Consider the following 14,166-nt stretch of genomic DNA (forward strand, 5'->3'; position numbering starts at 1 on the left):
TATATATATATATATATATATATATATATATATATATATATATATATATATATATATATATATATATATATATATATATATTTATGAAATTATCACTTTTTGAATAATCTATTCTCAAATGCCAAATTTAATTTATGATAGAAGCAAAACAAGTTAATCCTCCTTAATAAATGAAAGTTTTTTTTGATACATCTCAATCTTTCATGAGTTTTGACACTTGTCATTTTGTGGTATTTTTGAAATAAATATTATATACTTGTCAATTTTTTATTTGTTTCAATTTTTAAAATTAAAGTCATATACTTATATATATAAAGTATTAGATATTAAATTGCAATAAATACGTTTTATTACTTTCTTATTTTAAAAGTTGTACATTAAAAAATATTTTATGTTTACATTTTAATTTAATGTTTAATCTTTTTTTAAATCAAACCCGTGTAGTACACGGGTATCACACTAGTCTAAAAAACAAGGAAGAAATGCATTATGCATGCATGGAAATAAACGTGATCCTAGATTAATGCCACTAGTTCTATTTGGAAGGAACTGAAAGTTCGACTAAATCTTCTAATGTAATGCGTCAAGTGCAGTTGATGCTTCATTCTTGGAAACGTGAAGGTACTTCTCTCTTGGTCCTGCTTCCTTTGTTAACAGATGGGCTATGTTTAGGAGGTTTAGTCATTGGGGTTTCATGGGCCGTACACCTGCCAAAGGAATTAATCTTATTTTTGCAAGTAATTAAATAATAAAAAAAAACCATAAAGAAAATTCAAAAAACTCTCATATTTATCCTTATGTAGCGTAAATCAAAACAACCTTAACCTGGTTATGGGCAGAAGAAAATGAAGCAGGGCAGAGGCTGGAGCTCCTCGTAATGACATCACGACGGAGCTGTCACGCGACATAGCTTTGTTCCACATACTACCACGGCTGCCGGTGAAGTCTGTACTGCGTTTCAGGCGTGTTTCCAAGCAATGGCACTCGTTCCTTACAACGCCTGAATTTGTCAATATGCACCGCCGCCATGTAAATACGGAAAAAATGGTTGCCATCAGATCTACCAGAAAACCGTACAAGTTCAGCACCATTGACTGTGAAAGACCTAAGGATGGTTTCACCGCCGGCCGCCCTTTTCCATTCAAAGTCGGACCTAGTCAATGCATCCGGATTCTAACTTCTGTGCATGGGCTGGTATGCGTTGGCATACTAAAGAGTGTACCCTTTAACGTTATATCTAATGCTGAATACTGTGACCTAATTCTATGGAATCCTGCTACGGATGAATATAAGACGTTGTTAAAACCCCAGGCCTTTTCTCATAATGATTGTTACAATACCCATGAAAGTCTATTTGGGTTGTATCCACTACTAGAAAAAAGGTGTTTTCCTACGATAATAGCTACGGAAAATTTCCGTAGCTAATTAACTACGGAATGGCTACGGATTAGCTACAGCTATAATATTAAACCATTAAATGAATAAAGGATCTCGAAGGTACAAACGACTGTATCAACACTATTAATGACTATAAGTTGTTGAAAATAAAAATAATCGTGTATAATAGAGGTGGGAAAAAAAACGAAGAGAAAAAAACGATGTTTAACGCCCGGAAAATCAAAAATAACAAAAATCTGTAGCAACTCCGTAGCTAATTAGCTACGGATTAGCTACGGATTTTTTTATTTTCTATTTTTCGGGCACCAAATATCGTTTTTTTCGCTTCGTTTTTTTTACACCTCTACTATACATGATTATCTATACTTTCACCAACTTATAGATATTAATATCATTCATAAAGTCGTGTGCACCTTCGGGATCAAGTATTCGTTTCACAGTTTTAACAATGTAATTACTATACTTTTCACCAAATTGTGATGAATTTATTTTTGTATATGTATATTTACATACATGAAAGAGTTGTGGCATATGTGTACGTGTATGTGTGTGTATATGTGTTTGTGCGTATTTATATGTGAATGTAGATCATAAGTGTGTTAAACCATTAAACGAGTAATGGATCTCGTATGTTCACACGACTTTATGAATGATATTAATAGCTATAAGTTGGTGAAAATATAGATAATCATGTATAATAGAGGTGTGAAAAAAACGAAACAGAAAAAACAACGTTTGGTGCCCGATTTTTCGAAAATAAGATATATCCGTAGCTAATCCGTAGCTAATTAGCTACGGACTAGCTACGGAATTCTAACGGAAAGCACATTCTGTAGCTATTAGCTACGGATTAGCTACGGAATGTGCTTTCCGTTAGAATTCCGTAGCTAGTCCGTAGCTAATTAGCTACGGAATAGTTATGGATTATTCTTATTTTCAGTTTTTCGGGCACCAAACGTCGCTTTTTCCGCTTCGTTTTTTTCACACCTCTATTATACATGATTATCTCTATTTTCACTAACTTTTAGCTATTAATATCATTCATAAAGTCTTGCACACCTTCGGGATCAAGTACTCGTTTAATAGTTTAACAATATAATGACTATATTTTTCACCAACTTGTGATGGATTTATGTTTGTATACATGAATGAGTTATGGTATATATGTATGTGTATATGTGTATGTATACGTTTTTGTGAGTATTTATATGTGAATGTAGATGATAAGCATTAGAGTTTTAAACCATTAAACGTGTAATGGATCTCGTATGTGCACACGACTTTATGAATGATATTAATAGCTAAAAGTTTGTGAAAATAGAGATAATCATGTATAATAGAGGTGTGAAAAAAACGAAGCGGAAAAAACGACTTTCGGTGCTCGAAAAATCGAAAATAAGAATTATCCGTAGCTAGTCCGTAGCTAATTAGCTACGGATTAGCTACGGATTATACTTATTTTCGATTTTCCGGGCACCAAACGTCGTTTTTCCGCTTCGTTTTTCTCACACCTCTATTATAAATGATTATCTATATTTTCACCAACTTATAGCTATTAATAGCATTCATAAAGTCGTTTGCACCTCGGGATCAAGTACTCGTTGCACAATTTACCAATATAATGACTATATTTTTCACCAAGTTGTGATTGGTTTATGTTTGTATACATGAATAATTTGTGGTATATATGTATGTGTATATGTCTATGTATACGTGTTCGTGAGTATTTATATGTGAACGTAGATGATAATCATTATAGTTTTAAACCATTAAATGAGTAATGGATCTCATTTGTGCACTCGACTTTTGGTGCCTGAAATAATAATAATAATAATAATAATAATAATAATAATAATAATAATAATAATAATAGAAATATTAATAATAATAATTATAATAATAATAATAATAATAAAATAATAGAATAATAATAATAATAATAATAATAGAAATATTAATAATAATAATAATAATAATAATAATAATAATAGAAATAATAATAATAATAATAATAATAATAATAATAATAATAAGATGTTTAAATAGAATAGTCAAGCATGATGGTATGGATGTGGCATGCCCAATCGGTTGGTAAGTTTGTGTCATTGTAAGTAGGCAACCCGAGTTCGAATCTCACCCATGTTTTTTTTTTCTGTTGGTCGTAGCTAATGCGTAGCTAAACCGTCGCTAAAATCGGTCTGTAGCTAATCCGTAGCAAATTCTGAAGCTGGGCCGTAGCAAATCGGTAGCTATTTTTTTAATTAAAATCCATTATATTTCCTTGTTATGTTGAATACCCCACGACTTTTATCCCCCTTCCTTCAGCGAACAATAGAATACAGAAAGAAAAGAAAGAAACTGAAGACTTCTCCCTCTCGTTCGTGGACAAAACTCGTCAACTTCTTCCCGTTCGTCGAGCGCTGCCGTCGTCGACCTTCTTCTTCGGCGCACATTCCCTTCTCTCTCTCGGCCTTTTGCTCGATTCTTCCCTAAAAAGGTAAAACCCTAGTTTTTTTTTTTTTTTTAAATTACTTGATGTATACAATTTAGATGCTTTATTCATTGATAATGCTAATATGTTTTGTTGAATGTGATGTCGAATTTAAGGATTTAGATTTAATTTGGTTGAATATTTGGTTAATTTCATAGCTTGGTTGAATATTTGGTTAATTTCAATTTGTTAAAAATGTTAATTTTGTTGAAATGTGATATATAAAAAATGTTGTGAACTTTAATTTGTTAAAAATGTTAATTTTGTTGAAATGTGATATATAAAAAATGTTGTGAACTTTAATTTGTTAAAAATGTTAATTTTGTTGAAATGTTAGGCTAATTTTATAAATTTGTTAAAAATGCTAGATTAAATGGGATCTTATATATGTATCATTAGTTATATATGTGTATTATGTTAATAATTTTTTATGGGCTTTTTATGTATCATTAGTTATATATATTAGATTAAATGAGATGTTACACTATTACTTCATGTTTAGTTTAAAGTTTTAACATTTTTTATATCTAAATGTAGTTTTAGATCGAAATGTTGTCTAATAGAGAATGGATGTACACAAAGAGACTCGATAATCATCGTTTGTTTAATCCACAATGGCCACATTATGCTAATTTGTTTTTGGATTTTGCTTATGTGAACGCAACAAACATCCAACATATCATTAGGGAAGGGGTGGAAGTTTTTGAAATTAGATGTCCGTGTGCGAAATGCAAAAATATTTATTACCTTCCGAGAGAATTAGTTTTTAGCCATCTTGTTAACCGAGGCTTCATGAATGGTTATACACAATGGTATTTACATGGAGAAAAATATCCAACACTAGAGATAGGTCAATGTTCAAACCCAATTTCACCTCAACACGTGGGTCCAAGTTCGAATATTGAAACAGTTCAACACATTAATAACGATTTTAGTGATTATCATAGATACCAGGAGATGGTTATCGATAGCATGCACCAACCTGAGGCTTCGTATTATCAACAAACACCACAACACCCAAATCTTGAAGCCCAAAATTTTTATAAAGTTTTGAAACAAGCGAGTGAGCCTTTATTGGACGGGTGTACAAAAACTTCCACACTCTCTGCCACCACTAGATTATTGGATTGGAAATCCCAATCTAATGTTTCAGACACGTCATTTGATACACTTCTTTCGATTGTTAAAGACATTCTACCAACTGGCGAGAAGCTTCCTAATAGCTTCTACGAGACCAAGAAAATGTTGAAGCCACTAAAATTGCCTTCAGAAAGGATTCATGTATGTATAAACCATTGCATGCTATTCAGGGGCCAGTTTGCTGATTTGGATCATTGTGCAGTATGTGGAGAAAATAGATACAAAGCCAAAGGGAGAAAGGTTCCTAATTTGGTCATGACTTACATGCCGATTGGACCGAGACTCCAAAGGCTCTTCTATTCAAGGAAGACGGCCAAATATTTAACTTGGCATGCAGATCATTTAGTAGATCCAGAAAAGATGATACATCCCAGTGAAGGTGAAGCATGGAATCATTTTGACAGAAAATTTCCTGATTTTGCAAATGAGAAGCGCAACATACGTCTCGGGTTGTGCACTAATGGGTTTAGTCCTAATAATTCAAACACGACTCCCTATTCGTGTTGGCTTGTGTTTCTCACTGTTTACAACCTACCCCCTTGGTTGGCTTTTAAACATCAATACATACAACTTCCATTGATTATTCCTGGGAAGAAGAGTCCCGGACAAAATTTGGATGTTTTTTTACAACCTTTGGTGGACGATTTGAAGATGTTGTTCACAGATGGCATTGAAACTTATGACGCTCATCGAAAGACCAATTTTCAGATGAAGGTTGTACTTCTATGGACAGTTAGTGACTTCCATGCTTATGCAATGTTGTCCGGATGGAGCACTCATGGTAATTTAGCCTGTCCATATTGCATGCACCAAACAGAATCATTTCGACTTTCCAACGGAAAAAAATCGTGTTGGTTTGACTGTCATAGAAAACATCTACCCGAAAGACACGTATTCCGAAATGATACAGTTAATTTCTTAAAAGGCAAGAAAGTGAAGGGTCATGAAGTGCCTGTTCCATACCCAACCAAATAATATATTTGGGAGAAAATCCAACATTTTCCCACTGTATACAACGGTACTCCCTATGGTCCAAATTATATAAAACCAAAAGGTTTTGGTATTACACATAACTGGGTAAAGAAGAGCATCTTTTGGGAGCTTCCATATTGGCGTCACCTGTTGATCCGACACAACCTCGATTTGATGCATGTTGAGAAGAATTTTTTTGAAAATATGTTTCATATTTCGATGGGTACCCCAAAGTCCAAAGACAATATGAAGGCAAGAGAGGATATTGAGATGCTATGTGACCGACCTATACTAAACCCCATTAGGGACAACAATAGGAAGCCTAGGAAGAACCCTAGAAAGTACACATTAACAAAGGAACAAGTTAAAAAAGTATGTGATTGGTTGAAAGAACTAAAATTTCCTGACGGATATGCATCAAATATAGGTAATTGTGTAAACACCAAAGATTACAGTTTTTATGGTTTCAAAAACCATGACTGTCATGTGTTTATGCAACAGTTGCTTCCCCTAGCTATAAGAGGTTTTGTTCCAACAAAGATATATGAGGCCGTATCAAAGATATCCATGTACTTTCGAGTATTGTGATCGAAAACGTTGCATCTTCAGGACTTGTTCGATATGAAACATTGTATTGTTCAGACCATGTGCAAGTTGGAGCAAATATACCCTCCTAGCTTCTTTGATTCCATGGAACACCTGGTCATACATTTAGCTGATGAAGCTATTGTTGGTGGTCCGGTACATTACAGATGGATGTACCAATATGAGAGGTAATTTCCCTGTTTTAATACTATATATAGTATTTTTAAAGTTATTTATGGTATTCCTAACACATCGTCCATACATTATAATATAGGAAACTGGGCATAATTAAAAGAAGAATCAGGAACAAAGCACGAGTTGAGGGTTCAATAGTCAATGAACATCTAGTGAATGAACTCGCTACCTATTGTTCGTTATATTTTGACCCGACAATTGAGACACGCCATAATCGAGAAGCACGGAATTTTGCACCACAAAGTCACAGGTTTTCGAGTGGTGGAGCTCCACTTAGCATCTTTGTCGTCCCATCAAGAAGATTATATGAAAAAAGTGGAAAACGAAAACCCTTAAGTGATAAAGTCCTTCACAAGGCGCACACTTACATATTACTTAATTGTAAAGAAGTTAACCCTTACATCATCGAGTTTGATGAAATGGTCATAAGAACGAATCCAAATGAATCAGTTTCTGATTTAAGAGATAAATACTTTGTTGAATGGTTTGAGGACAGAGTAAGTAGAACCAGTTCAATCGTATTGATTATTATTAATGCATTGTTAACCAACACAATGTGTGTATGTTTTCAATGTAGATAATGTATAAGACACCCGATGGAAGTGCTAGACACTTAGAAGTTATAGCTACGAAACCATCAAGACATGCTTATTTTCATAATGGGTATTTTGTAAATGGTTATAAGTTCCACACTCAACAATACGGCGAGGGTCGTGCGACAAAAAACTTTGATAGGTTGCGTGCACAAGTTTCTACCATGGAACAACAACAACAACAAATGAAAGAACAAATGGAAATGGTTATGAGGATGATGAATATGTCTGGAAATCAACCCCGTGCTCCCCCCGATAATCCACCTGAGGACAATTAATAAGTATTTTGGAACAATTTAGTTTGTAAACATTTGATATTGTTTGTTTTGTTAAGTAGTGCTTACTTTTGTAAGATATTTTGGATAATGGATTGGAATGTGTCAAACTTGGTATTACGGACATTTTTTTGGTGTATTTTATATGGTATTTGGGACAAATGTGAATTGAATGTGGTATTTGACAAAAAATTGGAAAATTTTAAATTAATTTTTTTTAAATAAAACGAAGTTAGCTACGGATTTACGTAGCTATTTACTTTCGTAGCTATTCCGTAGCTGTTTTGTTCCGTAGCTATTTGGTTCCGTAGCTATTTGGATCCGTAGCTATTCCGTAGCTATTTACTTCCGTAGCTATCTAGTGTCGTAACTATTCCGTAGGAAATCTGTAGCTATTTAATTCCGTAGCTATTCCGTAGCTATAGTAGCTACGGAATATTCCGTAGCTATTCCGTAGCGATTCTGTAGCTAATCCGTAGCTATAATTTAGCCACGGGCCATTATGCTACAGCCAATTTTCCGTAGCAATTCCGTAGCTATCCGCTTATAGCTACGGAATAACTACGGATTGTGCCATAGCTATTGTACCAATTTTCTAGTAGTGATCATAGCTCTTGGGATGACGACTACAAGCTTCTACGTGTAACCTGGCACCCCAAGGTTTATATATACTCTTTGAAATTCGACTCATGGAGAAAGGTTGAATCGGACTTCCAACGTACTAGGCTACACTCCTTTTCATCATATATTTGGGGGCCAAGTGTTTCGTTGAATGAAAACCTCTATTTCTTAGAACATGCTGGCGACACATATTCAATTATGAGGTTCAACACAAAGACCGAAACCCTCAAAGTGATATCAATTCCTTTTTCTGGAAATCAATGGACATCATGGTTGAGTTTCACGATTCTAAGAGATGGTTGCATTCACTTGTGGGTGAACACATAAATTAATCCTATGCCTTTGTCTTTTGAGAACCAGTTGTGGAGGATGGAGGGAGATGGAATTTGGACCAAGTTGGAAAATTCGACCATGATTTTGTGTGACTATCCTATTCAGTATCACCATCGACTGCACTTGATGAGGAATGGAAAGTTGCTCACGTATGATAGAGGTTGTGTTTACCAACTAGATATGAAAACGCATAACAAAGACTTATGTTCATATACCACCAAAACAATGCGTATCTGGCCAAGAGGAAAATACATAGAGACTATGGTGTCACCCAATCAATATGTGAATAAGTGAAGAGGTAGTGAAGTAACACCTCTTCATCGGAATCCTTGTTGGTTTTAGTTTATTCATTTTACTAGGTTATAACCCATGGATACCACAGTTTAGGTTATAACCCATGGATACCACGGTTTGTATATTTATAGTTACTATATAAAAAAGGAAAATCAAACAAAAAAAAAGTTGTAGTCCAATTAGGATATTGTAAAAACTTGAAGATAACTCATAAAGTTTGTGTGAATTAATTTTTATAATATTAATTTTTTTTTTAACTAAAAAATATATTTATGATTCAAAATAAAAAAAAATTAAAAATGATTTAAAGAAACAAAAAGTAATTATATAGGTTTGAAAACTTATTGAAAAAAAAAAAAAAACAAAACAAAAATACCAATATGGTATTATTTAAAAGTGAAGGGGCTATATAATAACTCTATATTAGAAGTGAATAAGTGGGGTTATACCAGGTTGCTCTATATGATTTCTTAAAAAAGAAAAAGAAAAATAAAAGCAAGAAGATGAACTCCTTGAAAAGGTTCGGAAGGATAAATGTTGCACAGCAAGAGGTGCGATTTGTTGTGATTTCCAATTCAAATGGAGGAACTTTAAAGATATATTCAATCGATCAAGATCGTATGAAGCTGCGATTTTAACAGGTAAAAATTAGGGTTATATTTTTGGAGAAGACGAAAATCCTTTGGGGTGGAAGAGTTTACATCTTTAATACGTTTAGCATTTAACCTTTGATTGTTATGCAAAATTACATCCCGAATTTGTCTTCTGTATCTTCTAAAATTTATAATTCCCGCTAATGTAATTTCATTTTGGGATTTCAAAGTTCCTGCTTGGTTCGAGTACATTAGTCTTTTCTTATTTTCTCATCTGTTAAAATCCGTTTCTTGACGTTTTAAGTTTCGTTTTTCAGTTCAACTTGATTCCACTTTGTCAAGCTCTGGTGAATTTCTTGTCTTTGTTTATTATTCTTTAATGGGTTTATTTTGGGATTTTGTGTTTTCTTGACTAAATTTACAGAAAACAATGCTGCAGTTATTTAGTTTTAGATAAAACTTTATAATAAATTACATAAAAAGATCTTTGTCCTTTGAAGAGCAAAGCTTTAAATAAATCATCACACTTTTGGTTCCTATTTTACCCTCATGTTTTTGAATCAATGAAAAAATGGATTTGAAAACACAGGTCCTAGGCAATGGCCACCATCAGTTGGTGGTGGCTGGTGGTGTGAGTTTGAATGAACATCAATTGGGAACCAAAATAAAATATAAAACTTATTTCCCAAGAACAAATCAAGGAATTGGTAAATTACTTACTTTTCAACTAATGAATGAAAAATAATAATCAAAGTCATACCATTTATAGCATCCAACTGCATCATATATTCATATTAGGGGGTATTTTGGGTACTTTCGGGCCAAAAGAAAAAAAACCCCAAAAAAGTAAGTAATAACCATTATGTATAAGATTTTTTTTTATCAAACAAACTTGTATTTTGATTGATAAATGTAATGTTCATCACATATGTATTTCTTCATCAGAATGTAATGTTCATCAAATATTTATTTCTTCAAAATTGTATTTCGATTGGCAAAATTGCATAACAATCATATATCTTGATTCGTTATTTTTCCAAATTTATTGATCTTCTTTTCTATGTTTTTAGCGAATTTTGTTAGTCAAATTAGCTAAAAGTGATGTGCATTGTTACAGATCCAAAACAACTAATTTTCGGTTTATAGCACTTGTTTTCTTGAAACTTTTCAATTTCAAGTCGAATTTGAAGGTGGAAAGTTAGTTCCTTTGCATACACCCTTTCAACTTTTTTACATAAGTTATTTAACCAATTCCATATAAATATATCGTACATCCCCCTTATTTCCTCTTTGTTCAATCAACATTTGTCTATGAACTCTAACTAATGGCAGTAAGAATTAATATTGATTTCAGGTGTAGAAGTTCATAATTGGAGTTGCCCTATTTTTTACATACCAAAATCAGATTATAAACATGTAATATTGTTATACTACAATGTCTTGTCAAAAATCACAGTACCTTTTTACTACATGCAAAAATACATCACATTACTTAAAAATACATAAATACCATTTTACATAAATAATTACATTTACCATTTCATGCTATTACATTGTCTTTTTATGAAAACGACAAATATGTGGTATTCTTTTGGTTGTATACTTTTAACAATGTACTTTTGGTGTGTCACTAATTGTTACATAAATGTTCACTGTCACGGTTTACACTTTGGGAAATGGTCAATGTGACTGTAAAATTTAACAGAAATGGTCCATGTGTCAGTAAATTATTACAAAAATGGTATGTCCATGTTACAGAATTGGTTTCTGTAACAATAAACTATCAAAGTGACCATTTAATTCATGAACGATGTATAAAACGAAAAATTATGTTATATATATATATATATATATATATATATATATATATATATATATATATATATACATATATATATATAAGGGACAAAATGGTCAAGTTAACAGTAACAGTTTGCATGGGCAAAATGGTTAACTTGACAATTCCCAGGGACAAATATGATTAAATAAATGAAAAAAATTAAACTTTCTGTTAGAAGAGTTTTACAAAAGAAAAATGCATTGCTATAATATCATAATAATACAATATGAAAAGTAGACTACCTTTTTTGCCCAGTCCCAGAAAATTTAAAAGAAATCATAATTATAACATTATACTTTAATAGCAATGTACTTTATTTTATGCATTCAATAGAAAAAGAGGACATGTGATGCGTAAAGGAAATTACATAAATTTTAATTAAGCATTAAATGTTTAGGAAAAAGTTATATGAAACAAAAAACAAAGTAAGATGTTATAATTAAAAAAATTTGGAGCATAATGATATCATTTTATAAGAAGTTACAAAAAACCAAAGTAGGATTCCATATTAGGACAAATGCAATAAAAAAAAGACATAACGACATGCTTAACAATCCTACAACTTTCAATTGTAGAATCAGAGAAATCGTCCCTTTCCATAGAAATGACGATAAATGGTACCTGTTTAAGAAATTAACAAAATGATAGAAACAGATGGAATAGATTTAAAAAAAACACTTTATGTATAATCGATTATTGATTGGTTGTTGCAGGATCCTGATAATGAATTTTATCAAAAATCAGTTGAAGAGGCTGCAAAGGTACATTGCTGCAGGCAATTGAATCACATGAAGAAATTTAATTAGAAATCCAGGGTAAGGGTAGTTATCGTATGAAGGTATTAAAAAAACATACCTGCTGTGTTGTACTTGCATGAAGAGATGTAATAGAAACAGGAAGAAAAAACATGAAGAAGACGAATCACGAAAATGTGAAGGGTATGTTATCGTATGAAGGTATATATTCGTAGATTATTTGTATTTGTAGCTAATAATATGCAAATCGTCCAAATTTATTAATATATTGGGAGATATTATCTTTATCATGTTAAATAAGGATGTGATTGTAACCTGTCATATGAATTACCGGATTATTAGGTGTACAACGTTATTTTCTTTTTGAAATACCTTATTTAAAGGGTTGTAGGTGATGTTATTAAAAAATTCAAATTTTAATATGTGATGTTATTAAAAATTCAAATTTTAATACCGGATTCTATGGATGACAGGCTGTTGATTACGATCAAAAGCTGGTTAATTTAAGCATGTTCGATATCTAAATTGATTTTCAATTTCAATTTAAATGCAGGAATGCATGAACAGAGATAGAGATGAGTAAACCGAAATTGTCCCAAAATCGGCTGCTAAATTGTAGGGAATCAGATTTGGTATTGAAAGTGATTGAAATTAATTGAATGGGCGGGAAAAAAGTGGGTAAATAGGTGGAGAGAATGACACGTGGCATCTTGCTTGTGTATAAGATGGACACGTGGCGTTTAAGGGAGGTTTTTATTAAGTACTAGGTGTGAGACCCATGTATTACATGAGTTATTTAAAAAAAATAAATATAAAATTTTAACAATTTGAAAAGTTTGAATTTATAACAAAAATGAGAAAATTTTTGAATTATTAAAATTAATGAGGCTTTAATGTATTGAATACATTACATATATAAACCCTTTCTAATAAATACTTTACATATATATTACCTTATATATTAAATATGGAATTTTAATTTAATAAAATGAAAAATACAATAAAATGACAAGTGAAAAATAAAAAATTTAAAAAAATCAAGAAAATGACAAGTATCAAAATTAATGAGAGGTTGACATGTGACAAAAAAAACCTTCATTTATTAAGGAGGATGGATACACAGCCAAAAGGTAGGCGTTGTTTTGCTTAATGACACCAACAAAGTTGTAAATTTTGTCCATTTATATATTAACACAATAGAGATTAAACATGAAACGTCGTCTATATTGGGTACGAAGTGTTATAAATCAACAACATATCCCTACATATATAAGAGAATCGAATATGTTTGCTTCATGCTATAGTCTTGTGGTTGTTTCACCAGAAAATGAAAGAAGATATATGTCTAAATTCTATGGCCAGTCCACATTTATTAAGGCTACTTTCTCATTGGCTGGATTGACATTTTATATTATTTATTGCTTTATTATCATGCTGGATAATCACATAAATGATGGAAAAACTTAGGAAACTTGTTTCTATGATGGGTCTTGCTTACAAAAAGAATCATTTATGAAGGGAGAAACATGATGTCCAAAAACTATAAATGAGATGTTATGAAGAGAACATGCTCAACAGATGTCTTTTATTATATCCCGTTATGTTTTACATATATTTGTTTTTTAATATTACTCCTCTTTTACTTACACTCATGATCTATTCATATTTGCCACATACGCACTAGTGCTTTTCAGGTTGCATCCTGCATAGTTATATTAAAGATTTTTAATGTGACCTTACAAGTCTATATCTAGACCTACTATATATATATTTTTGGAAACAACCAATGGAATTAATAAACCGAAGCCAAGCAAGTAGCTGGACAAGAGCAGAACATACAAACAAGGATTCTGATCAAGAAACAAAAAACAGGGAAGTCACATAAGGGAGAAACATTCCATTCATCCCAACTACAAATACCCATTTTGCCCCTGCACTTAATCCATGTGTATGTTGATGACTTAATGACGATCCACCCCTTTAGTTGGATTGATAAAGAGATGCTCAAATACTCTGTTATTCCTGAACTTCCATAACCCCCATATTAGACCGTAACAGATGATTAGAAACCTCCTGCGTTT

General features: G+C 32.1%; 1 protein-coding gene and 1 long non-coding RNA gene across 3 annotated transcripts; both read left to right on the plus strand.

Moving 5' to 3' along the window:
* Window positions 1-4,438: 4,438 nt before the first annotated feature.
* LOC128127300 (uncharacterized) lies at window positions 4,439-6,004 on the plus strand. The gene has a single exon (XM_052765755.1). The coding sequence runs from the start codon at window positions 4,439-4,441 to the stop codon at window positions 6,002-6,004; it is 1,566 nt and encodes a 521-aa protein (XP_052621715.1).
* A 3,338-nt stretch (window positions 6,005-9,342) lies between these two features.
* On the plus strand, window positions 9,343-12,919 carry LOC111889095 (uncharacterized). Of its 2 annotated transcripts, XR_002849405.2 has the most exons (3): window positions 9,343-9,538; window positions 12,044-12,286; window positions 12,639-12,919. It is a non-coding gene; the product is annotated as an uncharacterized LOC111889095 (long non-coding RNA). The 2 variants fall into 2 exon arrangements; XR_006184998.2 differs by lacking the exon at window positions 12,639-12,919 and having other exon boundaries at window positions 12,044-12,480.
* Window positions 12,920-14,166: the final 1,247 nt, after the last annotated feature.

Source organism: Lactuca sativa, chromosome 7 (assembly GCF_002870075.4).
Source record: "Lactuca sativa cultivar Salinas chromosome 7, Lsat_Salinas_v11, whole genome shotgun sequence".
Classification (NCBI taxonomy): domain Eukaryota; kingdom Viridiplantae; phylum Streptophyta; class Magnoliopsida; order Asterales; family Asteraceae; genus Lactuca; species Lactuca sativa.

Excerpts from the sequence above, each read along its gene's own strand:
- LOC128127300 (XM_052765755.1), top strand. The coding sequence starts at position 4,439 with ATGTTGTCTAATAGAGAATGGATGTACACAAAGAGACTCGATAATCAT.